Below are 27743 nucleotides of genomic sequence, written 5' to 3'. Positions count from 1 at the left end.
CCAAATAATCCTCAAAATGTATTATTTTTCTCCTAGCATGTGAAGGTTTGCAAGTTATGGCAATCTTTTGCCTTGTCTAATATTCCATGGAAGGTGCAATTACAGTAATCAGGCGAAATGAAAATGAAGCCAAGGCGGTCATTACACTGGTAAAGAGGAATGGTGTTTACAAGACAATATATTCTGCTGAAAACAACTGTACTTAGAAGAGGGGTCCTGAAACCACTGACCCAAAGGTGAGCAAATAAGAAGGTAAGAAGAACACCGTTCCTGGCATTTGTCCATGACTGGGCCCAGCCATGGCAGCGCAAGTACAAGCCTCAGCCATTTGCAAAGGGCCCTTTTTTAAAACAAAGAGGCCTTGTTAGGATGAGTGTGCTGTGGGCACTGTAGAGTGCACTAGTGGTGTAGGTAGGATGATGTCCACAGAAGTGAAGGAGTGCAGAAGGAGACCCACCGGCAGACCAATACAGTAATCAAGGTTACTCAATCCTAGGAAATGTATGAGTGGCGTCCTGTGTGCAAGTGGGTGTGATGGCATATCTCGTGATTCTGTAAGATCTTGATAGTGAGCTGTGGCATTCATGGTAGAGAGAAAATATTTCATACCTATGGAAGGACTAAAGAAAACACATAGATCTGGGCCGGATGAGTGAGTGTCAGGAGGGAAATGGAACAGGTAAGTTAACAAGGCAGGTGCAGCAAGGGAAGAAAAGGATTAGAGTAGCAGAAGGATGAGAGCAGCATGGGATATCATGATGACACTCAAGGGCAAACACCTGTGAGTCACACTGATATGTATGACTGGAGCAGAGGTAAGAAATTAGAGGAGGAAAATGTGTGTGTCCTCAGCACAGAGGTGGTAGAGGATTCGGAAACAATAATGTCACCACAGGATGTGGTGCACAGAGAGCACAAGAGTGAACCCAGGCAGAGGCGTGCAGGTCACCAACTGGTAATACAGTCGGTTATGAGAGCATGAGTGGTCAGAGATGAAAGAGCCCTTTTAGGGCTCAGCCATCAAACATGTACACCCAAACAACTCTTACAGCATTAAACAAGTAAACCAAATGTGCACCTCTTCTGTGGCCTTGTTAGGCCCTGGAAAGAAACAGCGCTTCAACAGGTCTCTTGTTTTACACCCTGCCACTTCACTTCCTGATATGATTAGCAGACACATCCATTGCCTTCCAGCTCAAGGAAGGCCTATATCATTGTTTGTTCTGTAGACACTTGAAGGCCCCGATTTTGTCGGGGACCAACTCAAAGAGAAAGGAGGATAGTGCAGTAACAAGTTACATTTCGCACTACAGGTCAAAATACATCAGTTCGCCGGGAGTACAGGAGCTTTGGGCTTATTGTCAAAAATGAAGGACCCGCACAACAGGTTCCACTAGCTACACTGCCTATAAGGTCATCGGTTTGTATGGTTAAAGATAAGTGGACAATTGAGCACTTTGTTGACCAAACAAGCACCATCCCAAACACATTTACTCATAACTAAATAGAAACTCACGGTGGAGAAGAACCCATTAACCGCACACAGTTGGGATAGACTGTGCCATTAAAGAACTAGGTAACACAGACAGATTATAATTAATCAACATTTCTAAAGGCACAGACACACATACCTTGACTTATCTTCACAAGGGCTGATCAAGGGGCAAAACAGAGGCTTCCCAGCCACCATGGTTGCTTGTTTTGGAGGGGGCCCTCACCCTCTAAGCCATGCCATTGCATGCCTTGCAAAACGCGTGCAATGACATGGAATAAGAAATAGTTAGACGCTCTGGAAATTCACTTGCTTGAGCAGGCCCCTGCAGGGTAGGACGGTGGCAATCGCTCAGGGGGCCTCCACTGAGCCCAAGAGCAATAAATATGTGTGCAATCTGGGAGATGACACGGTGCCTCATCCATTCTGCAGGGGACGCCATCATTTTGCGTTTCACAACTGGGCTGATGGACAGTCAAAGACCATACCTACTATAGAGACATCAATGGAGTTGAACAACCACCCCCAGATAATATTGTGGGTGACAGCAAAAACATATTAGTAGAAAGTAGTGTGGACATACACAGCTCCTTAAGAAGCCAAAATGAGCCAATAAAAAGAATAAAATGTTCCCAGAACCCAACAGTAGTATAAAAATCAATGATAAAACAGACAAACACTGAGAAAGGTCCCAACATTGAATCCGGGACCGGCTTTAGTGCCGATGGCACCCAGTGTATCATTTTTTCATTGGCGCCCCTCCCATGACAACCTTCTCCAAGAACTCCCTCACTACATGACTACAACAGTGCCCCCATTTTTCCATAGCTCCTCTCTCACTTGCATTTTTTTTTAAACGCTACTCATAGTTCACGCACACTCAGTTCTGTGATCTGCATGGTACACTTTCTTTGCAACAGGCACATTAACCTTTTGACCTACTTTATGATGAGTCAAAACTGCCATTAGATAAAATTGCGATCTCTCACCAGCAGGAACAGTAATCATCAGAGTTATTTTGACATTTTTAAGACGTTCAAGGAAGTTCCTCTGCTTTTAAACCCATAAGTTATTTCTAAGAACGGCGCCCCCACCAAAGTTAGAGCCAGGAGCCACTGCACCGGTCGCACTACCCTAAAGCCGGCCCTGACTTAATCACCCAACAGAATCTCCCCTCCATGGGGAAGCCTAGCACTAAATTACTGTGGGGAAGGCATACAATGCTTTCTACAAAAAAATTGTAAAGTAACAGATGTGTAGGTAACTGCATGACTTGGCATGTCCAGTAGTCTACTGCACAAAGATAGTTTCTGTGACTACTTGTGGTAGCGTTATAAATCAGCGCGGCAACCCTCACAAAACTGTATGCTTCAGTTGTGAATAACAAACCAACCACCTCAGTGATAAATGCAGAATGCCAATGTCCACCACGTGTAAGTATGTGGTAATATGAAATATGAGTGGAGAACAAAGAGAAATAGCCAAGTTAATTAAAGGTTGCGTAAAAGGGAAAAATGTCACTAATTAGAATTTATTGTACAAGGAACGACAACTGACCACAAGGGGCCATTCTCACCTTCCAGGAAGGGGAATTTGTCCCGCACATCCTCAAGCCCTCATTTTTCTCAGTTTTTGGTTTGACCTTTTACATGCAGCAGGTCACAATAGGTCTTTTAAAACAAGTTATTTGGATTTCTTCACTAAGACCATAAAATGTGTTACACAGAGCAATCACACTGCTTATTGAATAAAAATCTAAGTCTATTGTGCATGATCCTCTCATTTAATGCCACGTGTTCTGAGACAATCATTTTGCATAATTTAGTATTTTAGGAGGAAAGATGCAGAAGTTTAACTTGGTATCAGCCCGATGCATCTCACTGAGCCAGACATATTTTTCAAGGCTATGGAAATGAAATACATTCTGCTTTACACTCTTACAACTAAGCATACTTATAATTGGGCAGGCCTTGTTAACGTTTACAGTTAAGCAATAAACTGTCCAGTAATTTAAGCACACATCCCAGTGCCAGGCACGAGTACTATTCTGGGCACTGACCAGGACCACAGCAGCAGTGCAGGGTGATCCTCAATTTAAGTATAGCATAAAGGGATGAACCTTGTTCAGCAGGCCATAGATCCCCGCAGAGGTCAAAACATAACAATCAAAAAGGAATACCTGCATGCATTGTGAAAAGGTCAAGCGCACCTTTCACTGCATACTTTCCTGATCCTACAAATGGATGGAATCCAGGGCCGCACTCCGAGCATGTTCTCCATATCAGTGGGAAATGCAAGTACTCAGTGCCAGGCAGGTGGCAGGCAGGCATGCAGACAGATAGAAAGACCCGCTGGAAAAATCCATCGGTTGATCCAGCCGAATTAAAGAACTTCCAGCCCATCTCTCTGCTCCCCTATCCAGCACAAATCCTTGAGAAAGTGATCAACCATCAACTCACCAAAAACCAAAAAGACCACAACCTCCTGGACATTTCCCAATCTAGATTTCAAGCTAACCGAAGCACCTGACAGCCCTGACTGCAGCTGCATATGACATTAAAGTGCTCCTGGACTGTGGGGAAACAGCATCCATTATCCTCCTGGACCTGTCTGCTGTGTTTGACATCGTCTCCCACCACATCCTGATCAACATACTCCACCACATCAGGATTCAAGGGAACATACTCAAATGGAGCGCCTCGTACTCACCGGCAGAAGCCGAACAGTCTCTCACTGTTCACCTGAGAGCCCAAGACTGGATGAAGGACAACTGTCTCAAACTCAACACCGAAAAAACTGAAGTCCTCATCTTTGGGAACAACACCTTGCCATGGACTGACATGAGGGCCTCAGAGCTCGGCACAAGCCCTGCCCCAACAGACCATGCCCAAAATGTCAGTATCAACCTGGAAAGCATGTTATTCATAAAGAAACAAGTCAATGCAGTCTAATCCGCCTGCTTCCACACCCTTTGCATGCTCTGCAAGATCTTGAGGTGGCTGCCAGCAGACACCAGAAGGACTGTCATGCAGGCCCTCATCACCAGAAGACCAGACTATGGAAACATGCTCTGAATAGGAATCACAGCACGCCTCCTGAAGAGAATCCAGGCAATACAGAACTCAGCAGCAAGATTCGTACTCAACTTCCCCAGAAGGACCCACATCACACCTCATTCTAAAAAAACTACACTGACTCCTGATCTAGAAGATTTGCCAGTTCAAAATACTGACCCACGCCTAAAAAGCCCTGCACAATGAAGGACCAGCATACATCAACAAACGCCTGACCTTTCACCAACCGACCAGACACCTCAGATCAGCTTCCCTCTCCCTTGCAGACACCCCATAGATCCGTTGAGCCAAAAGAGGAGGATGCTCCCTCTCTCACCTGCCAACTAAGGCTTGGAACAACCTCCCCCTGCAACTTAGGACTGCACCGTCACTCCAGCGATTCAGAAGAGAACTAAAGATCTGGATGTTCAAATGATCTTTCCTCCATGCAGCAGCATACAGCTCCAGCACCCTTGAGGCCCTCACAGCAGATTTGCCATGCTCTATAAATGTTTCATAGATGGATAGATAGATAGCCAGTAAATGTCACCAAAATCCATACAATATAGGATCACATCATACATGTTACCCATTATATGTTTTTTTTATTTTTTTATCTTGCATGTTTATTTTTGGCCAGTTACCTTGAAAAGTATGTTTTTCAAACAGATGCATCTGCTAGTTTTCTTGTGTCTTCACATATAGCTCATGCCATATGATAAAGTTGTTGAATGTTGGTTAAGAGCATGTGACACAGGTTTCAAGACATTTTAGCACCAGTGAAGACTCATGCCAGATCAGTTGCATATAGCGCTACTGTGCTTAAGATACTTGGATATTGCCATATTAAATAAAACATTAAGTGGATAGAGTCTGTTCAGCAGGCCTCATACTCAAGTAGATGTCAATATATAAGGGTTACAAATGCGGTAAAGCCTGGGATTTATACTAGGGCACATGGAATTTCAAGTTGATGCCTTCCACAGCTAAAAGTGGGTGAATCTCTAGTTCATACACTAGTGGGGTGGGTTTTTCAGGTTGGCACAAGACGCAACCAATACTACTGTATTAATTATATAGGTTTGGCTGTATTTCTAGAAAGCATATGTAGGAAAGTCCTTTTTTTTTGCCTGATCACCCCCACTCTTTCTGGATAGGTACTGGTGGTTACTGACTCTTGGCTGTGCCCTGGGTACTGCTTACCAGTCCCAGGGCCAGTGCTCTGTGTAAAATGGATATGCAAATTAGGCTAATTATAATTGGCTAAGTTAACCTACCTATAAGTCCCTAGTATATGGTAGGGCATGTAGGTTTAGGGACCACAGCATAGGTGGTGCACACCTAGGTGCATTGCTGAGGTGCCCAGTGTCATTTTAAAAGCAAGCCTGCCTTGCTGGCTGCTTTTAAATTAAAGTTATATGCAAATTCGACTTTGGAATTAAAGGTACTTCCAAAGTCTTAAACTACCTTATTTTTACATATAAGTCACCCCTAAGGTGTGCCCTATGTGCCCCTAGGGCTGGGTGCCATGTAACTATAAGCAGGGACTTTATAAAAATAGATTTATAAGCCCTGGTGAGGTAAAAACAGCCAAATTCGTTTTTCCCTCATTGAAGTAAATGGCCTTCATAGGCTAGAATGGGCAGACTTTATTTTAAATTTTAAAGTCTCCTTAAATGTTACATACCAAGAATTTGGTATCAAATTGATTGTTATAATAAATCCCACAACTTCCAGTTTTTGGATTTAATATAACTAGTTCAGGTAAAAAGTTTAGACTTTACCTAAAAAGTTGCCAATTTCAGCTCTGCATTGTTTTTGCTGCTGTGCTCTGATTGGCCAGCCTGCAGCAGCTTCTGCCAGGCTACTTTAATGAGGTGTGAAGTGGCCTGGCTTCACACAAAGGAATGTGCTTGGGGGAGAGAATCTCCCCTCAGCAGATGGTGAGGCAGGAAGGGGGAGGGCTGCCAAACTGGTCTTCAAAGGCAGAGAAGGACATCTGGAGCACCCAGCAACACCCCCACATCCTGCAACCCCAGACAGCTAGGTGCCCCCTTGATTAGATTAGGAGAGGGCAGGAGAGGGGTGTGTTTATGATTTTTAGCCACACCAGTGGGTGGGCTCAGCCAGATCTCTCCTCCAAAAATCAGATTCATCCATTTTGGATTTTTAGAGACTGTTGCCTTCTGGGATGGATTTTTGCCACACTTCCCAGGAAGTGGTCATCACAGGGGGACGACCCTGTCCCTGATTGGAGAACCAGGGCCCCCCTGCTTTTCACCCAGGAGCAAGGATAAAACTGGCAGACCTGCACCCACGCCTCAGATCCCCACCAAATTTCAAGAAGAAGGAACTACAAGGAGAAGAAGGACTGCCCTGCTGGACCCCTGGCCTGCACCTGGACCCTGCACTCAGAAAGACTGCACCAGCTGCACACTTGGGCTTCACTACAAGAAGGACTTTGCCTGGCTTCCACTGGTTCAAGGAGGGACTCCCTGTTTATTACAGGTGAAAAATTGCTATCCAGAGTCCCCTGCACCAACTCCTGAAAAAGTGACCAGCTGACCACTGTCCAGTGGCCAAAAAGGAGTTTGCGCCAGGTGTATTCTGGGAGTTGAAGTCCGCACTTCCCAAGGACCATCACAGAACTTCTGGACCCTTGGGGTGAGCTGTGGACCCCAAAAGAACCTTAAAAGGACATCTGGGTGAAGCCCCAGAAGTTTGGAAAAGATTGGCGAATTTTTGAAAAAAAGCTCCATAAAGTGACCGACCCGACGCGGAAATTCTAGCCGGCTTGCCTCAACCGCGACCCGGCCTGACTTCGTGGTTCGTCCCGGTAAAGAAAAACATCCAAAAAAGAGACTAAGTCCGAACGTAAAAAGTTGACCGGGACCTTCCAGCCATCGTATCCGAGAAGGGCTCCACGGACGTCGGATCAAGATCCAGGTTTACCCCGGTCGAAGGATTTTCATCTCGAAAAAACGACTAAGTCCGAAGGTACAAATCACCACCGAGGAAACCGACTTCGCGTATCCGGACAAGGGCTCCAGGAGGTCGGATCCAACTGGCAGGTTCGTCCTGGGGAAGAAAAACATCAAAAAAGAGACTAAGTCAGAAGGTAACTTTTTAACCGAGGCCTCCCGCGACTTGTAGCCGAGCAGGGCTCCATCGCGGTCGGCCTGAAAGTTTGACTTTGCCCCGGTCCTGGTGCAACCAGATGACCCGATTGGCGCTTTTTGTTTCTAAGCGCTAGAAAATAATAATACTTTAAAAATTCATATCTCCGGTTCCCCTGAACCGATTTTAATCGTTTCTGTGTCATTTTAAAGATAAAAATATAAGCTATTTTTATAAATTGGTTTTGGATTTTTAAACTGTTTCCTGTGTTTTATTTAATTACTGTTTTGTGATATTTGAATGCTTTACACTTTGTCTCCTAAGTTAAGCCTTGACGCTCGATGCCAAGCTACCAAGGGTAGAGCTGGGATTAATTTACTGAGACCTAACTGTACTTATGTGGAGGTTTGTGGCTTGTTGCTAGGTGTAGGTACCTACCTGCCCTACCAATAACCCATTTTCCAACATAATTGGAAGCAGCGACGGGATCCTGTACTTGTGTTCAATATCACGTTACAGTTTTAGATAAAACAAATTAAAAATCCTTTAAATTGTCCTAGTGCAAAAATTGTTTTTAATTTTTAATTTTATTATTTTTTTTAATTAATTTGGATTAATTTCAATTATTGAATTTTTGTAATTTTTCTAAATTCTTGTTTCCAATTTTTGCAAAAAGTTTTTGTTGACACAAAACTAGGGAACCATGGAGCTTGATCTGGCTAGCCTACCCACACTGACAGTAGTCCAGCTTAGGGGGTTGTGTATTGAGAGAGGGTTGCCTGCAACCCCTGATCTCAGGAAACAAATCCTGATTAAATCCCTGACAGCATGGGCTGAGGCCCAAGAGGTAGAGACAGAGGAAGCTCCAGAGGGGGAAGAAAAAGGGGAAGATGCTAACTCTAACCACTCAGGGGAGGGAAGGCATCCGAGCCTAAGTGAGGAAGAGGAGGAACGGTCCTCAGTGGATACAGTCACTAGGGGCAGACCCAAAGCTAGTGGTAGGAAGGGGGTCCTTTCAGGAGGAGAGAACCCATCCATCAGGGAAAGAGAGCTGGAAGCCCAGCTAGCCTACATAGCTTTGGAAGCAGATAAGCTTGCCCTAGAAAAGAAAAAGTGGGCAAGCAAAGAAAAAAAAGATGGAGGCAGCGAGAAAGAAACTGAGGTGTCCCTGGGTGGGGGTTTTGCCCCCAGATTACCCAAAGGGGTGGTTCCTGCCTATGTAGAGGGGGATGACATAGATAAGTGGCTGGGGGCCTTTGAGAGGGCCCTCCAGATGAGGAAAGTCAAGCCTCAGTACTGGGGTTCACTCCTTTGGGAGTTAGTTCCCAACTCTGGGAGGGATAGGCTCCTAACCATGAGTGGGGAGGATGCAGACTCATACCCCAGTATGAAGAGTTGCTTGACTAAAAAGTTTGGTTTAACCCCAGAACAGTATAGGCTTAAGTTTAGGGACACCCAAAAGACAAGCACCCAGTCCTGGGTGGACTTTGTGGACATTTCAGTAAAAGCACTGGAGGGCTGGATACAGGGCAACAGGGTAAGTACCTTTGAGGGGCTGTACAATTTGATTATGAGGGAGCACCTTCTAACTAATTGTGTCCAAGAGAGGCTCCGCCAGTATCTAGTAGACTCTAGGTTGACCAACCCCAGAGAGCTGGGGGAGGCAGCAGATGACTGGTTAAGAACTAGGGTTAACCAGAGACCCCCAGGGGGTGATCAGAAAAAGGGAGGACATGGTTCTTCTCAGGGGAAGAACCAGGGGAAAGATGACAAAAAACCCAAAGAGTCCTCACAAGAGTCCCCAAAAACTTCTCAGGGAGGGGGAACCCCGAGCCAATTCACTTTTAAAGGGAAAGGGTATCAGGGAAAGAATTTTGATCCTGCTAAAGCAGGAAAGTTTCAGGAGCTTGCTAAGGCCGGCAAGTGTTTTGACTGTTATCAGCCAGGACATAAAAGAGGAGATGCTATCTGCACCAAGAAGCCCCCCACTGGTGGGCAATCCCAGGGGATTGCTAGTGTAGGGTTGGGGGTGGAAGTTGGCCCAGGGGTGGAATCAGGGTACACTGAAGTCACCTTAGTATCCGTGGGTGGGGTGGACATTGCAACTATGGCCACCTTACCTCCCATCATGCAGAGGTATAGGCAGAGGCCTAAAGTCAATGGGACTGAAGTGGAAGCTCTGAGAGATACAGGAGCCAGTGTGACAATGGTTGCAGAAAAGCTGGTTTCTCCAGAGCAGGTCTTACCTGGTGTCTTCCACCAGGTGACTTATGCAGATACCAGAACCAAACTCCATCCCATGGCTATGGTGAGTCTGGAATGGGGAGGTGTGACTGGCCCTAAAAAAGTAGCTGTAGCTCCTGCCCTCCCAGTAGAGTGTCTGCTGGGAAATGATCTTGAAGCATCTGAATGGTCAGAAGTGGAGAGAAGGGTCCATGCACAGATGCTGGACCTCCCTGAATGGGTGTGTGCTGTGACCAGGTCACAGGCAGCACAACAGGGAAATGCTGGACACTTGGACCCTGGAACAATGGGCCAAGCCTCCAAGAAAAAGAGAAAGAGCACTGGGTCTGGCTTGCCAGCCCCAACAAGTACAGAGGGTCAGGAAGAATCCAACCCTGAGGGGGAGGATCTGAACTCTGAGGGAGGGACACCTTCCCTGCAAACTCTGCCTGACTTGGCAGAACTGCAAGGGGCAGGTGGGCCCACCAGAGAAGATTTGTGCCAGGGACAAAGAGAGTGTCCCACTCTTGAGGGCCTGAGGCAGACTGCTGCCAGGCAAGAACAAGGGGATACCAGTGGTACCCACAAGGTTTACTGGGAGGATGGAGTTTTCTACACTGAGGCAAGGACCCTCAAAGAAGGGGCTACTAGGAGAGTAGTGGTCCCCCAAAAGTATAGAGAATTCCTCCTTACCTTAAGCCATGATATCCCCTTAGCTGGTCATTTGGGACAGACCAAGACCTGGAGCAGGCTGGTCAACCATTTTTTTTGGCCCGAAATGTCAGAAAATGTCAGGGAGTTTTGCAGCTCCTGTGTCACCTGTCAAGCCAGTGGCAAGACAGGGGGCAAGCCAAAGGCTCCCTTAATTCCACTGCCAGTGGTTGGGACTCCCTTTGAGAGGGTGGGGATTGACATTGTTGGTCCTCTAGACCCACCAACTGCTTCAGGTAACAGGTACATTGTGGTGGTAGAGGACCATGCCACCAGGTACCCTGAGGCAATACCCCTCCGGACAGTCACTGCTCCCACAGTGGCTAGGGCCCTACTTGGTGTGTTCACCAGAGTGGGATTCCCAAAGGAGGTGGTCTCAGATAGGGGCACAAACTTTATGTCAGCCTATCTGAAAGCCATGTGGGAGGAGTGTGGTGTTACTTATAAGTTCAGCACACCCTACCATCCACAGACCAATGGTCTGGTGGAAAGATTCAATAAGACCCTGAAGGGCATGATCATGGGTTTGTCTGACAAACTCAGGAGGAGATGGGATGTCCTCCTCCCATGCCTGCTGTTTGCCTACAGGGAGGTGCCACAGAAGGGGGTTGGATTCAGCCCCTTTGAGTTACTGTTTGGGCACCCTGTAAGAGGCCCATTGTGCTTGGTGAGAGAGTCTTGGGAAAAGCCTCTCAAGGAATCCAAGGAGAATGTGCTGGATTATGTACTAGGCCTGCGGTCTCGCATGGCTGAGTATATGAAGAAGGCAAGCAGAAACCTGGAGGCCAGTCAGGAGCTCATGAAGCTCTGGCATGATCAAAAGGCTACCATGCCTGAGTATCACCCAGGACAGCTGGTGTGGGGTTTGGAGCCCATGGCTCCTAGGGCACTACAGGCCAAATGGACTGGGCCCTATCCAATCCTAGAGAAAAAAGGTGAGGTCACCTACTTGGTGGACCTTGGCACCCCCAGGAATCCTCACAGGATTCTACATGTAAACAGGATGAAACCCCACCAGGACAGGGCAGACATGACCATGCTGATGGTCACTGATGAAGGGAAGGAGGAGGAGGGTGAACCTCTGCCAGACCTCCTGTCCTCAAAGGAAAAAGATGGGTCAGTGGAGGGAGTGGTACTCTCTCCCAAATTGACAGATCAGCAACAACAAGACTGTAAGCAAGTTTGCTAGTCTGTTCTCCCTGACCCCTGGACTCACCAATTGGTGTGTCCATGATGTTGACACTGGTGACAGCTTGCTTGTCAAGAACAAGCTGTACAGGCTGTCTGACCAGGTCAAGGCCAACATCAAAGCTGAAGTGGCTAAGATGTTGGACCTGAAGGTAATTGAGCCCTCTGATAGTCCTTGGTCCAGTCCAGTGGTACAGGTACCCAAAGCTAATCCCCAAGGTGGGAAGAAAGAATTAAGATTCTGTGTGGACTACAGAGGTCTAAATGCAGTCACTAGGACTGATGCTCACCCCATACCTAGAGCTGATGAGCTCATTGACAGGTTGGGGGCTGCCAAATTCCTGAGCACATTTGATCTGACCTCAGGATATTGGCAGATTGCCTTAAGTCCAAGAGCTAAGGAGAGGTCAGCATTTTCCACACCAGAGGGCCACTTTCAGTTCAAGGTGATGCCCTTCGGGATGAAAAATGCTCCTGCCACCTTCCAACGGTTGGTGAATAGAGTCCTGTCTGGGTTGGAAACTTTTAGTGCAGCTTATCTAGATGATATAGCTGTATTTAGTTCCACCTGGAGGGACCACCTGGTCCACCTGAAGGAAGTGCTTCAGGCCCTGCTTCAAGCAGACCTGACTATCAAGGCAAGCAAGTGCCAGATAGGGCAAAGTTCTGTTGTGTACCTGGGCCACCTTGTTGGTGGAGGCCATGTACAACCTCTCCAGCCCAAGATCCAGACTATCCTGGATTGGGAGGCTCCAAAAACCCAGACTCAGGTCAGGGCCTTTCTTGGCCTGACTGGGTATTACAGGAGGTTTGTTCAGAATTTTGGGACCATAGTGGCCCCTCTGACTGAGCTTACCTCCAAGAAACAACCCAAGAAGGTCATTTGGACCCCAGAGTGTCAGAAAGCTTTTGACACCCTAAAACAGGCTATGTGTTCAGCACCAGTGTTACTGGCCCCTGACTATAGCAAGGAATTTGTAGTGCAAACAGATGCTTCAGAGGAAGGGATTGGGGCAGTGTTAGCACAAGTTAATGAAGAGGGCCATGATCACCCAGTTGCCTTCATCAGCAGGCGACTACTCCCCAGAGAGAAAAAATGGAGTGCCATTGAGAGGGAGGCCTTTGCTGTGGTTTGGTCCCTGAAGAAGTTGAGGCCTTACTTGTTTGGCACTCACTTCCGTGTACAAACTGACCACAGACCTCTCAGATGGTTGATGCAGATGAGGGGGGAGAACCCAAAACTGTTAAGGTGGTCCATTTCCCTACAGGGGATGGACTTCACAGTGGAGCACAGACCTGGGACTGCTCATGCCAATGCAGATGGCCTTTCCAGGTTTTTCCACTTAGCTGATGAGGACTACCAGGGTGTAGGTTAGTACCCATCACCTTTCATCTGGGGGGGGGGGCAGTGTAGGAAAGTCCTTTTTTTTGCCTGATCACCCCCACTCTTTCTGGATAGGTACTGGTGGTTACTGACTCTTGGCTGTGCCCTGGGTACTGCTTACCAGTCCCAGGGCCAGTGCTCTGTGTAAAATGGATATGCAAATTAGGCTAATTATAATTGACTAAGTTAACCTACCTATAAGTCCCTAGTATATGGTAGGGCATGTAGGTTTAGGGACCACAGCATAGGTGGTGCACACCTAGGTGCATTGCTGAGGTGCCCAGTGTCATTTTAAAAGCAAGCCTGCCTTGCTGGCTGCTTTTAAATTAAAGTTATATGCACATTCGACTTTGGAATTAAAGGTACTTCCAAAGTCTTAAACTACCTTATTTTTACATATAAGTCACCCCTAAGGTGTGCCCTATGTGCCCCTAGGGCTGGGTGCCATGTAACTATAAGCAGGGACTTTATAAAAATAGATTTATAAGCCCTGGTGAGGTAAAAACAGCCAAATTCGTTTTTCCCTCATTGAAGTAAATGGCCTTCATAGGCTAGAATGGGCAGACTTTATTTTAAATTTTAAAGTCTCCTTAAATGTTACATACCAAGAATTTGGTATCAAATTGATTGTTATAATAAATCCCACAACTTCCAGTTGTTGGATTTAATATAACTAGTTCAGGTAAAAAGTTTAGACTTTACCTAAAAAGTTGCCAATTTCAGCTCTGCATTGTTTTTGCTGCTGTGCTCTGATTGGCCAGCCTGCAGCAGCTTCTGCCAGGCTACTTTAATGAGGTGTGAAGTGGCCTGGCTTCACACAAAGGAATGTGCTTGGGGGAGAGAATCTCCCCTCAGCAGATGGTGAGGCAGGAAGGGGGAGGGCTGCCAAACTGGTCTTCAAAGGCAGAGAAGGACATCTGGAGCACCCAGCAACACCCCCACATCCTGCAACCCCAGACAGCTAGGTGACCCCTTGATTAGATTAGGAGAGGGCAGGAGAGGGGTGTGTTTATGATTTTTAGCCACACCAGTGGGTGGGCTCAGCCAGATCTTTTCTCCAAAAATCAGATTCATCCATTTTGGATTTTTAGAGACTGTTGCCTTCTGGGATGGATTTTTGCCACACTTCCCAGGAAGTGGTCATCACAGGGGGACGACCCTGTCCCTGATTGGAGAACCAGGGCCCCCCTGCTTTTCACCCAGGAGCAAGGATAAAACTGGCAGACCTGCACCCACGCCTCAGATCCCCACCAAATTTCAAGAAGAAGGAACTACAAGGAGAAGAAGGACTGCCCTGCTGGACCCCTGGCCTGCACCTGGACCCTGCACTCAGAAAGACTGCACCAGCTGCACACTTGGGCTTCACCACAAGAAGGACTTTGCCTGGCTTCCACTGGTTCAAGGAGGGACTCCCTGTTTGCTACAGGTGAAAAATTGCTATCCAGAGTCCCCTGCACCAACTCCTGAAAAAGTGACCAGCTGACCACTGTCCAGTGGCCAAAAAGGAGTTTGCGCCAGGTGTATTCTGGGAGTTGAAGTCCGCACTTCCCAAGGACCATCACAGAACTTCTGGACCCTTGGGGTGAGCTGTGGACCCCAAAAGAACCTTAAAAGGACATCTGGGTGAAGCCCCAGAAGTTTGGAAAAGATTGGATAATTTTTGAAAAAAAGCTCCATAAAGTGACCGACCCGACGCGGAAATTCTAGCCGGCTTGCCTCAACCGCGACCCGGCCTGACTTCGTGGTTCGTCCCGGTAAAGAAAAACATCCAAAAAAGAGACTAAGTCCGAACGTAAAAAGTTGACCGGGACCTTCCAGCCATCGTGTCCGAGAAGGGCTCCACGGACGTCGGATCAAGATCCAGGTTTACCCCGGTCGAAGGATTTTCATCTCGAAAAAACGACTAAGTCCGAAGGTAAAAATCACCACCGAGGAAACCGACTTCGCGTATCCGGACAAGGGCTCCAGGAGGTCGGATCCAACTGGCAGGTTCGTCCCGGGGAAGAAAAACATCAAAAAAGAGACTAAGTCAGAAGGTAACTTTTTAACCGAGGCCTCCCGCGACTTGTAGCCGAGCAGGGCTCCATCGCGGTCGGCCTGAAAGTTTGACACTGCCCCGGTCCTGGTGCAACCAGATGACCCGATTGGCGCTTTTTGTTTCTAAGCGCTAGAAAATAATAATACTTTAAAAATTCATATCTCCGGGTCCCCTGAACCGATTTTAATCGTTTTTGTGTCATTTTAAAGATAAAAATATAAGCTATTTTTATAAATTGGTTTTTGATTTTTAAACTGTTTCCTGTGTTTTATTTAATTACTGTTTTGTGATATTTGAATGCTTTACACTTTGTCTCCTAAGTTAAGCCTTGACGCTCGATGCCAAGCTACCAAGGGTAGAGCTGGGATTAATTTACTGAGACCTAACTGTACTTATGTGGAGGTTTGTGGCTTGTTGCTAGGTGTAGGTACCTACCTGCCCTACCAATAACCCATTTTCCAACAGCATAAATTATAAGCTTTTCTGTATGGTTTACACCATGTGCTATAAATGTTGTTTAATGTATTTCCTGTTTTACTGCATGAGCCAGAGGTTTTAATTCACTGATAAGTAAGCTGACAATATTTAGGCATTGTGGTTCACAAATCAGTACACAGACTTTGTGCTGCATTTTTCTGTCGATTGAGATTTCGCTGCCTGCATTGCAGCACCCAGTTAAACAGCGCTGCAGTCGGAGGTGGAGAAATGCCCATGGGCATGGTGGAGTGGGAAGTAAAGGTATGGGGAGCCCTCTCCCCAAACCCCAGTAAAAACAAATAGGAAAAAGGTGATCACAGCAAGGCAAACACTTTCATCAACAGTGTCTTGGTTTTCCCCCTCCCCCCTCCACCGTGAAATATCTGTATTGGACCTGGCCCTTATTGAAGGGTTATCCCAAACTTTTTGCCTTCTTCCTCCTAATTTTCTGACTTTCTTTTTATTGGTTTTACGACGCTGAGCACTTAACCACTGCTAATCAGTGCTAAAGCGCATGTGCTGTTCCCACTAACACATGGTATGATTGGCTTTCACCTGCTTGGAATATTTAAATTACCTGTACGTTACTTTTCAAAGTGGTATACCATATACCCAGGGCCTGGAAATTAAATGCTACTAGTGGGCCTGCAGCACTGATTGAGCCACCCAGAGAAGTAGCCTTTCACACCTGTCTCAGGCCTACCACTGCAGGACCTGCATGTACAGCATACTGTCACTTGGCATTTCAAACTACTTCACAGGACCTAAACTCCCCTTTTTATTACATCTAAGTCACCCTTAAGGTAGGCCCTAGGTAGCCCTTTGGGCGGGGTGCTGTGTATGTAAAAGGTTGGAAATTTACTCTTATAATTTGCATATCCTAGTAGTGACAAACAGCCTATTTCGTTTTTCACTATTGGAAGGGCTGCTCCTCTCCTAGGTTAGCATTGGAAATTTCCGTATATACCTTTAAGTTGTCATTTCTGATCTGAAAGGAGTAGCATTGGCATGTTTGGTATGTTTGAAATGGTAGTGAGAAATCCTGATTACTGGTGTAGTTGGATTTTACATTACTATTTTAGAAGTGCCACTTTTAGAAAGTGGGCATTTTTCAGTGCTTATAACTATCTGTTTTGCAGCCTGACTCCAATGCATGTCTAGGTCTGAGTGGCATTTACACTTTGTATGACAGTTACACTTTGTGCATACTTTCAACAGCCCCAACACTGGAAGAGCTGGGTGTGACAGTAGATACATATGCATTCATCTGCATACTGATAGCCTTCCTGGGCTGGGAGAGGGAGAGGTTGTTCACACTTTACAAGTTGATAGGTTGTGTCCGGCCCTCACACAAAGGGTTGATTTACTCCCTACTGATGTCTGGAGCCAGGGCTGGGTTGAAAGGGGTTTGAGCTACACTTGAAAGGGTTCCTTTGAAGTCGCCTTTACATCAAAGATATTTGTGAGTTGATGTACAGGGGCTCTAACCCCATGTTTTCAGACCACTTTTGGAACTAGAACCGAACCTCTGTCAGAAGGACTGCTGCGCTACTCAAAGGACTCATCTTAACTGCTCTTCTACTGTTGCCCTGCTGCCTGCTACTTGCTGAGTGGCCTAAAGAACTCACTGGTTGGCTCTTCTGTTAGTTGCCCTGCTGGCAGCTGCTTCCTGACTCTGGTCCACTTAGGTTTTACATGCTGCACATTGTCAAAGGACTGCTGTGCTACTAGGAGGAATCGCCATTTGACATACTTGCTCTCGTGAGCTGGCCTGCCTGTCTGCTGCTCCCTGCTTTGCATCCCTAGAGCTCTTCTGAGATTTGTGGCCACCCAGTACTGGCCATGGGCCTCCAAGTCCAGCCATTCAAGTCACTTTCTTTTTAATTAGCACGTAGGGGGCACTCTAACTGAGCACTTCACCTGCTTAGAGTGCTTTATTTTTCCATAGCGCCTGGTGAGCGATTCCCCTTTCTTGAGACAGAATGGGCCTAAAGGGATTAGTTGTGCCCACATCATCCTGGGTTGTCGTGCTCAGCTGTGACAGATGACTTCATGAGGGGGTGCCTGGCCGGCAGAGTGAATCACGTAAAGAGCCCCACATCTGCTGATCAACTACAGCCTGAAGAGAGCTGTTTCCTAGCTATGCCTCCAAGGATCGTTCGGCGTGGCCCGGTCCACACTCCAAATCATAAGAGGAGGATAATGAAATCCCGGCGCGGCTCTCCACCTCACGTGGGTCCTGGCCGAGGATGCCACTACAGCTCAGTGGCCTGCCTCACCCCAGCCACCACCGAGAGCGGTCTGGTGAGGCTCGAACCACCATACCTCTCCAGAAGGGAATCTCTTCACTGGCGGTGGGCTCTCTACTGTTTTATTTCTACAAGCAGCTGCACCGCACAGCTCCTGCTGTGAATCTCCCTGTGGGGGGGTAGCCCAAGGAGGATCTCCCCGTAATATTCCACCATGTGCATGTTCCCTTACCTTAGGCTGGGACCAGGGGCATTGTTTGCCAGAGGTAAAATATTGCCACGGCAGACCAGAGAAAGGCATGGGATCGACTCTGGGGAAGTTTATAAAAGTTACCATATTATATGTAGTAGGCATACGGGTAACCCTGCAGCCTACGATTGTTTATGAAAATACAGTATAACAACTACTTGGAGCGCAGGTACTCCTGCGCTCCATTGTTCTTTCATGTCATCATCACCACACTCACTGCACAGTGCCTAAGGTTACCTCTTTACACTGCAGTACTCACCCTATTGGCATTAAGTTATATTATTTCTGGGAAAATTACAGCATTATGCATAAGTGCCTCTACCATATTACATGTTTTTTACCCCACGTTTATGGTGAAATGCGGGGAGGGATGTATTTAGGGTGATCAGTGGTGATTCATTTGAACCTCTCTAGAGTTGATTTGCATTTCATACCCTAGGCATTCACTGTTATATGTTGTGATTTCTATGTACTTTTCAGGACAATTATCATTATAGAAGTGACTGCAGAATATACAAAATAATTATGATTTACTTCAATCTTGTGGTGTGATATATAAATAATATAGAAGCATATTTTTATATCATCCTGTGTGGAGACACTTTTGTTGTGTACTCATTGTGTCACTGGTGTGAGTGTGTTACATAAATGCTCTACACATTGCCTCTGGGGATAAGCCTGCCTGCTCTGTACCAAACCACCGAGGAGGGGAGCACAGAATATCTTTGCTGTATAACTTACTTGCCTGGCTTAGGTGCATACCCTAGCCAACCAGAAACCACATTTCTAACAGTGTGGAAATCCACACAGGCTAGTTTTTCAAAGAGACTGTGCTTAACAGAACTAAACTTGTCGCTGCTTAATATAACTATGAAACCCCTTTTCAGTCCCACCCCACAATAACCAAGTGTTGTTTCAAATCTGGCACTGTCGAAGTAAATGTGATAATTTCTGTATTCAGGTACTGGACAGAATGCCACAAGCTGAGGAAAATAGGCCTACTTTTTTCTTATTCGCATATGCAGAAAAATCCAAAAGCCTGCACAAGAGCTCTGAGTCACACAATACAAACATAATCACCTTTTACATTCAAGCAGGTGAGCTAGTCAAAACATCAACTATAATCAATGGCTTTTTCAACACTTTCATTAACCCCTCAAAGAATTATTGTTTTTTGACTTCTAATATAGTGCTAAAATTCTAAATGTGGTAAATTCATTTTCAAGTCACCACAGGACCCACACGAGACCCCTTGCGAATGCTTAAACCTCTTGTTAGTATTCAGTGGCTATTAGTATCCTACCCATTAATCTCCACTTTGTTGTGTGGGTCGAGTGGTTAAAGGCAATTAGCCTTCACCATAACGTGGTCAGAGATGTGCAGCCCCTTATTCAACAACCCCCTAGCACTGTATCGTAGACATCTTTTGCTGCGGAATGTATTTGCCTTGACAACCGACTTTCTTCTATTGTGGACTAGGACGTTGCCATTCATCACTGACTGTACCATTGTTCAGAAGGTTGAACATGGTCCTAGTTATGGTATGGGGCAAGTGAACCCATTTCAAGAATGAACTACCCTAGACCTTATTGTTCTTTTACCATTGTTCAATAAAGAGCCCAGTCTTGAAGGCAGAACTAGGTGCCAGATGTAGCAAACATTTTGCATGGTGCAAACTGAGAAAATCGCAGTTTGCGCCATGCAAAATGCCATTTGCGATGCTCATTCACAATTTGCGAGTCGGTACCGACTCACAAATTGTGAATGCGACTCGCAAATAGGAAGGGGTGTTCCCTTCCTATTTGCGACTCGCATCGCTATGCTAAATTGCTTTGTGACCGCGAATGCGGTCGCAAAGCAATTCGCAGTTACCACCAGTGTCACACTGGTGGTAACCCATTCGCAAAAGGGAAGGGGTCCCCATGGGACCCCTTCCCCTTTGTGAATGTTGCCAAAAAGGGTTTTTCAGAGTAGGCCTACTCTGAAAAACCGAAACCAAATGTTTCGTTATTTCTTTCATTTTGCAACTCGTTTTCCTTTAAGGAAAACGGACTGCAAAATGAAAAAAAAAACTGCTTTATTTAAAAAGCAGTCACAGACTTGGAGGTCTGCTGACTTCAGCAGGCCACCATCCGTGTGAGTGCAGGGACTCGCTATGGGATCGCAAAATGCGACCCACCTCATTAATATTAATGAGGTGGGTCTTTGCGACCCCATAGCGACTCGCAGAAGGTGTCTGAGGCACCATTCTGCATATGGTTTTGCCACTCTGAAATTGCGAGTCGCACCGAGTCGCAATTTCCGAGTTGCAAAATCTAGTTTTGCTACATCTGGCCCTAGATTCCCTCCAACAGTATCTAGACACAAATTGATGGGTTACACCACTTTATTTGCTTTGCCGCTCATCATGTGCAGAGGCTCAAAGTTTCAGCCTAACATTTTGCTTATTTGGCGATTACGAATGTCAACATCTTGTAGTGTAAGCAGCTGTTTCAATCCTGTCTTTTGGACCAACCAGAATTAGTTCTGTGTTTACACTATTCAAAGTGATCCCAAAATCCAAATGCAAGTGTTCTAAGCAAACAGAGAAACAATATGGAACAGCCAAAGTCTTGATGCGTATACAGATTCTCTGCAAAGTTTATCATCCCCACTTTGCTTTAACAAGACCCAAAAAACATCACATCAAACCCATCATGAACGCTGCACCAAACTTTTCTATATATCCCTCTCTCATACCCAGCATAGCTTGCACATCTACCATTCACACATATCTTAATTAATCAACCTGCCATAGACAGGGCTAGGCACACACACTGGCTCAGCGCCAAGATATCGTCGCAGGCGATAGTGCGCTTTACAAATATACATAACATACCTGGGATTAATACAAAGCAATTGCACCAGGGTGTCCGTAGTATGCAAACACAATGACAGAAATAGTCCTTAGTACATTTATATCAATACAACCATTCAATGTGTCTTCTTTTTAAAAGAATACACTGGAAGACAGAGATTTCAAAGGTGGGCATCCCCATCTGCGAAATATTGCTTTACCGCGTAAACCAAAATAGTCTGGAAAGAACCAGAGACTGTTGCTGTGAGGAGATGTCTGTATGTTTGTAGTTTTGATCTTGCAGAACATTTGTGTGTTCTAACTAAAAGATGAATACTTGTTGAAGTATTTTGAAATGTCACCACAGTAACTAATATGTGAACATCTTTTTTCACACTCTTGTGCTCCGGTTCCCTATAATAAAGCAGCAAGACATTACAATGGTTCAATTTACCGGATCTGGGATGCTGCACCCTCTTTGGTATTGTAATAAATTTTGGTACACCCTTGGGGTAGTGGAGCAAGGCAAGAAGGTTCTACACCCAATCAAAGCTATGTGTGGGCCGATACAATGCCTCAAGTGCTGCCAATCCAAACAAAAATAGTAGAATGAGATGTCGTCGGAACAAAGGTGATTAATTCCAGTATTTCCATTTCAATTCTATCAACAGTTTCGATCAGTGGAATAGGTTTCTAGACACAATCAGGGGCTTTCTGTTCCTGGGGATATGCCTCACTGAGAAGTTCCAATGAGGTTGAAGCATCCCTGTGGTTGGTTGAATTCCTGTTAACAGAAGACATGGTCTTGGAGAGCTGGGTGCACTGCTCATTACCGAGTAGGATATTCTTTGGGATCATGTACATCATCTGACAGTAAATCTCAGAATAGATATGAAATGACTCAAGAAAATCACATATAGTCTTTCTACAACACACAAATTTTGTTATAGGGCTGTATGACTTGTGGCTGACAATGGAGTTTCAACGTTAAAGGCAAGCATGGATGTTGCTAAGCCTTTCTAACTACCTTCTTATTTGGTGTTGATTTATCAAAGCTAGAAAGTACTCTTTGAAACTGAGTATTACAAAATGTTAAATAGATACATTTTTGGTAAACAAACGTCTACAAATAATACATTACTTTTGCAGCAGTGCAGATGATGTGAGCAGGATCCAAACTCATCACAATACTTTCGTAGGAAGATGCTTTTGTTGAGCCCTGCTGCTGCTGGAGAAGGACCAGAACTCCCAAGATCTCTTCAGGCAGGCCTAAGGACAAAGTTAAAAAAGAGTGCATGTAAAGTAGCAATATATCTAGTGTTCAAATAAGATCTTGTTGTTGCTGCGTATCCAAGTGAAGGCGTCCTTAGAGATCCTCACCTGATCACAGCGCTTGAAATGGATAGTCAGAAACCAGGTACTGACTTTCTCAGAATACCTGCTTTCCAACAGAGAAGTACCAATGCTTTATCATTGGAAGTGATGAACCCCTGATGAGAAGCATCAGTATTGTTCATAGCAAATAAAAAAGGAGTAAGTACTTAGAGCCTGGTTGTATCTAATCATTTGAGGCACCGGCTGGTCATCTATACAAGCAAAGTATATGCTAGCCTATCTATATAACAGGCAGTGCAGGCAATGAGCTGCCCTCTCCGTCATTCTTCTAGTTATGCAAAACTGACTGCTGGAAAAAGCATCAATGGAGAGAAGACATAAATGCAAAAGGAAAGTGTTGAGAACACTCTGACGGAGGTCCTTGTTGCTAAGGTGTCCAGGAAACTGTCCAATTCAACTCTACACACCGTGCTAATCTGACATTGAAAAGGCTACTCAATATGTACCTAGAGTCGCCCACACATGTCCCAGATGCGGGTAGACTGAGTTATTATCGTTCTTCCACATGATTTGGGCCTGCGTTCATCTTCAGGGATTTGAGAAACAGGTTACCACTCAGCTGACAGCTCTGCCTAATGGTATAATTTGAATAAACCTGAACTGTGTCTTTTTGAGACTGATGCTGTGCCTTGAGACTGAAAAATACAACTGCAAGTTCATAGACTGGCAGTGGTGCTGGCCAAGAGGTCCATATCAATGAATTGGAGATCCTCATGGATCACAGTGTGCCTTTGAGGAAAGGACCTCCTGAAATGGGCAATGGCAGAAACATGGTACTGGACCTGTAATGCCAAAGGGCCTGCAGACATACTGTTTACCAAAATCAGGACCTTCTGGTACTTGAAGTGACTCCTAGATCCGACGACAGACCACCAGAAATATAATGCTCATGTCCCCCTCTGGGCCTGACAGTTTGTTCTACTATCATTAAAGCACCAAGGCGTAGCTCATTGCATCACTTGGCCATGCCCACCGCAGCACTGCTCAATATATGCAAATGTTGGTACTCTAAATTTACCTGTGCAACCTGGATTGACAAATGATGACTTCCCACCAGTGCTTAATTTGTAAATAAAAACGTGCCGGTGCCCAAAGCCCTCCTCTTAAACACGAGGCTACTGCAATTAAATGTGCTAACACGGAATACTGAGGCAGTTTAATCCTGAAGCCATCTTGGGCCTCTTCAATCCATTTAAAGCCACTCCCTGCCCCTTCAGCTTGCTCTTGCAGCTGTGTGCTTTCTCCCATTGTGACGCTTTTTCGTTTTTCTCTTCCTACGTCTTTCCCACGTGTGTTTTTGCTCACAGTAAATGCTTGAAGCAGAAAAATAAGTTCCGGCCCTCAAAAATAAGTGCTTGTGCCCCGTACTGGAAACAATAAGCACAAATTAAGCATTGCTTCCCACACAGGTTTGAGAGTGATGTTGCACATGCAGCATTTTTTTTTCTTTGCAAGAAATGTATTTTTGCTGGATTGTCGTCCCAATCTGTATTGTTCACATGAAAACCAATAAAAACATTTAAAAAAACAAATGTGAATTTAGAAACATAAATGGATTCAATCACAAGTACAATTTCAACACTATGGCTGAATTTTACGTATGAGTACATCTTCTCACGAGAGCGATCTGTGGGCTTACAAGGAGAGGTCTGCCAGAGTTTATTCCTGAAATATTATTCTATCCTAAAATGTACCCCAGTTATATGTTACATGAATGTATAAATGTTTTCGTACCCCTGGAATCTGTGACACAGCTTCCAAGGATCACTCCTGGAATTCCTTGAGGAGTTATAAGTCGGAACGTTGAGCCAGAACAAATGTAATCCACTCGGGCTTTGTCAATCAAGCTATTAATGTCTATTGCAATAGACTAACGCGGCGAAAGCTAATGTGTCTTGATACCTTTGGATCAATATGTCATGTTTAATAAGTGTTACCTTTTTTAGTGGTGGGCATGGGGAGTATTTCAAAATTACATCCTAGGCATACAGTAATACTCGGCGGGAGATGAGAAACAGACGAGCATGCATCTATACATCTTGGTTAAACATCCTAGACATGAGAATTGCTAAATATTGATTTTTAATCCACAAGACTTTTATTGCCGTTATAAGTTCTAACCAGCTGTCAAATATATCTGCCAAGTAAATGTGTTCTGAATTATAAGGCAGCTGTGTCTAATCAATGCTTAATTTAAGATTTCGCAGTCTATAGATTAGCTGAATATTACAGGGGTAATTAACAACCTGATGTCATCAGTTCCTGCCATTCCCAAACTGCTCAGTAGAGGAAATGGTATCCAGAAAATATCTTCATAAAAGAAGGCAATTCTGAAAATAGATGTGAGGTCAAAACCATCTGCAAAAAATCACGTTATCAACACAGTATCTGACAGTATTTACAGTACAGTTAATTACTGCCGCGTTAAAATAGCATCCTTTAATTTGATGGCTGCTCTCTAGGAAGACAAGACTTCAAATTATTGATGGCATTTTATGTCATCCTCTGCTCATTTAGCATGATAGGTTTACAACAGGGTCTACTCCTATACAAACATGAAGAACTCAGTTGATGTAACAACAGGACATGATTCCATAAAATAATCTAACAAGCGAGAATCATATTTTCTTCCTGGGAACCGTACGCCTGTTGAAGTGTAGGATGTAAGCCAAAGAGGGGGTAATGTAATTACGTCATATAATTTTCTGTCATGCGATCGGTAACTATCAGAATTCTGCCATCAGGTTGCGCCCTGGAAGGGCATTTGGAGTCCTGCTGTTGTGCTGGATTACCACTCAAAATCCTTTGGCATATTAGAAACCGTGCTCTACATCTCCCTCCAGCCATGATTACTATGCCATCATCATGATGCATTATGTCCCATGGTTTCTATATCATCATCATGATGCATTATGTCCCATGGTTTCTATACCATCATCATGATGCATTATCTCCCATGGTTCCAATACCATCATCATGATGCATTATGTCCCATGGTTTCTATATCATCATCATGATGCATTATGTCCCATGGTTTCTATACCATCATCATGATGCATTATCTCCCATGGTTCCAATACCATCATCATGATGCATTATGTCCTGCGTCCGCCATTTCCTGGCTTCTCTAGATACCATACTCCGAGTCGCGGCGCAGGCTTCAGTCTACTGGTACACCTCTGATTCTCAGCACCTGGTTACTTACCTGGATCCCTACCTGCAGCAGTGACTCTCCTCTGAGCTTCAGCCATGTCTTTCTTGTGAGCTCAGGGTTAGGGCATCTGTCCTCATGCTAAGACTGCAGAAACCTGCTCTGCCTTGCACCTCTGCTAGAAGGCCCGTTCCTAGATTCCGCGTGCTTTGCATTTTCATTGTTCTTTGGCTTCTCAATTAATATTGTGGTTCTTTAGTTTGTCTGCCTCTGTTCCTGTACTCTGATTCTTCACTCTGCTCAGTTCTTCTTTGTATGCACATTCCTCTCCACTATTTCTTCGATCCTTGTTCTTTTTGCTCACTCCGTCCTATTCTTGTTGTTACGCAGAATCCTTGTCCTGTATTCCAATGTTTCTTCTTCTGCCTGCCTGCTTCCAGCCTGTAGTCCAGAGTTCCTTCTTCTGTTTGCACACTATGAATAAAATCCCTTCAGCTGCCTTTCCTAGTTTCCTGTTTGTACCTTTTTCTCCACTTCAACTATCCTTCCCTAACTCCTTCTTTATGAATTTCTCTGCCTCGCTCTCTTCCTTCTTTCGTTATCTCGCAACTCGCTCTATTCCAACCTCACAGCTCTGGTACATGGATGTCTCCCAACCTCCTCTTTGTCTCTTCCCCACATTGTCTTTATACCATTCACCCCTCTCTCTACCTTTCTCTGCTCACTACTACTCCTCTTACGTGGCCTATCTTCCTACACCTCTGCTCATCACCTCTCTCTGCCACATCCGCTTGGAGTACTGTACTACTCTGCCTCTCTTCTGTGTTTTTAACTCAACTACAATCATACCTATTTCTCTACCTCTCTTTCTCAAACTACATCGTCCTCTTGTTACATCTCTTTATCTATCCTTCTGACTACCTCTTCTTTCACTATATACCTTATTTCTCTCCATAACTCATATATTTTTCTACATGATCTCTGTCCCTGCTACTTTCACGATGTTCTTCAAATCTCTTGCTACACTCTTCTCTGTGTCCCTGTCCTCCTGTATCTTGCTCTGTCCGACTTCTCTTGCTCAGCTGTGTCACGGGTAACAGCCTTGCCAGAAAAGTACACACATGTAAAGAGGAGAAGAGGGACAAGGCAGGGGAACAGAAATTATGAGAAAAGTATCACATTTTAACCAATGGATGGCGAAAATCCTCAGAGCAACACCTAGTTTTTGAACTATTGGTAGCAAGAACGCCAGTAATGAAGAGGGGTTATTTGTAAATACAAGTATTCAGCAACTAAAGCTCCCACATCAAGGACCCATTACAATGTTTGAAAAGTTGAATTCATAGAAGAAAGGGAGAACATACATTTTAACCATGTATTTAACCAGAAATGTGAAAGAAAGGCACATTGTGCCACTTAAGGTGAAAATATGAGAATCAAAAATTAATATTTGCTCTCTGATCACCTCTGGGTAATAATGACAAAGCTAGTCTGATGATTACACCATTCAAATGTATAAAAACAAAGACCATTGTGCTCCATGTCACAACATTTGCGTTTTCATCAATGTATTAGAAAAAAGTAGAATCTGTGTTTCACTAAGCAGTCGCAAGCGTGACACACCATGCAATGATTAGTGACATAGATAGGTTACCATGGGCCCTAGGGCAAGCAAAGTAACTGGGCCCCCTCATTGGGATGACATTTCAGTCTGTCAGCCACCCCCAAATTTCCTCAAACTCCTTTGACGTAGTCTGCATCTGCCATATCAAACCTTACTACCATGATCACAGACACACTATTGTATTTCCACCCCCTAAACGGCATTTCTGCAAATCAAAGCCTTAACCTTAAAAAGCATTACCAAAGCCAATAGGTGTGTTCCCTGTAAAGTTCAGCCACACAGACATAATATGCATGGACCCCACACTCAGAACTGCCCTCATATAGCCACACCGCTAACTCTGCACTCACACAGGCATAACGCTGAACCTGCAGAACACTTACCCTCCACTCACAAAAGACAGTGTTAATCCTGCATTCACACAGGCACACTCATCACAATGCACTCACAAAATATGGTGGCTATCCTGCACTCACAGAAGCACACTGCTCACACACAGAAACGCCACTCACTAGGAGGGAGCAAAGTTTAGAGAGATGGTGGCATAGGAGGCAT

At 45.1% G+C, this 27743-nt stretch overlaps 1 protein-coding gene across 1 annotated transcript in view; it reads right to left on the bottom strand.

The window, feature by feature from the left end:
* LOC138286353 (uncharacterized) overlaps positions 1-27743 on the bottom strand; it is a 1286679-nt gene that overhangs the window by 293765 nt on the left and 965171 nt on the right. Inside the window, exon 85 of the mRNA XM_069226509.1 lies at positions 22160-22287. Within this exon, the coding sequence (XP_069082610.1) occupies positions 22160-22287 (128 nt within the window). The remainder of the gene's footprint in view (positions 1-22159; positions 22288-27743) is intronic.

Source organism: Pleurodeles waltl, chromosome 3_2, assembly GCF_031143425.1.
Source record: "Pleurodeles waltl isolate 20211129_DDA chromosome 3_2, aPleWal1.hap1.20221129, whole genome shotgun sequence".
NCBI lineage: Eukaryota > Metazoa > Chordata > Amphibia > Caudata > Salamandridae > Pleurodeles > Pleurodeles waltl.
The sequence above is the reverse complement of the archived record's forward strand: the minus strand, read 5'-3'. Positions and strand labels throughout refer to the sequence as shown.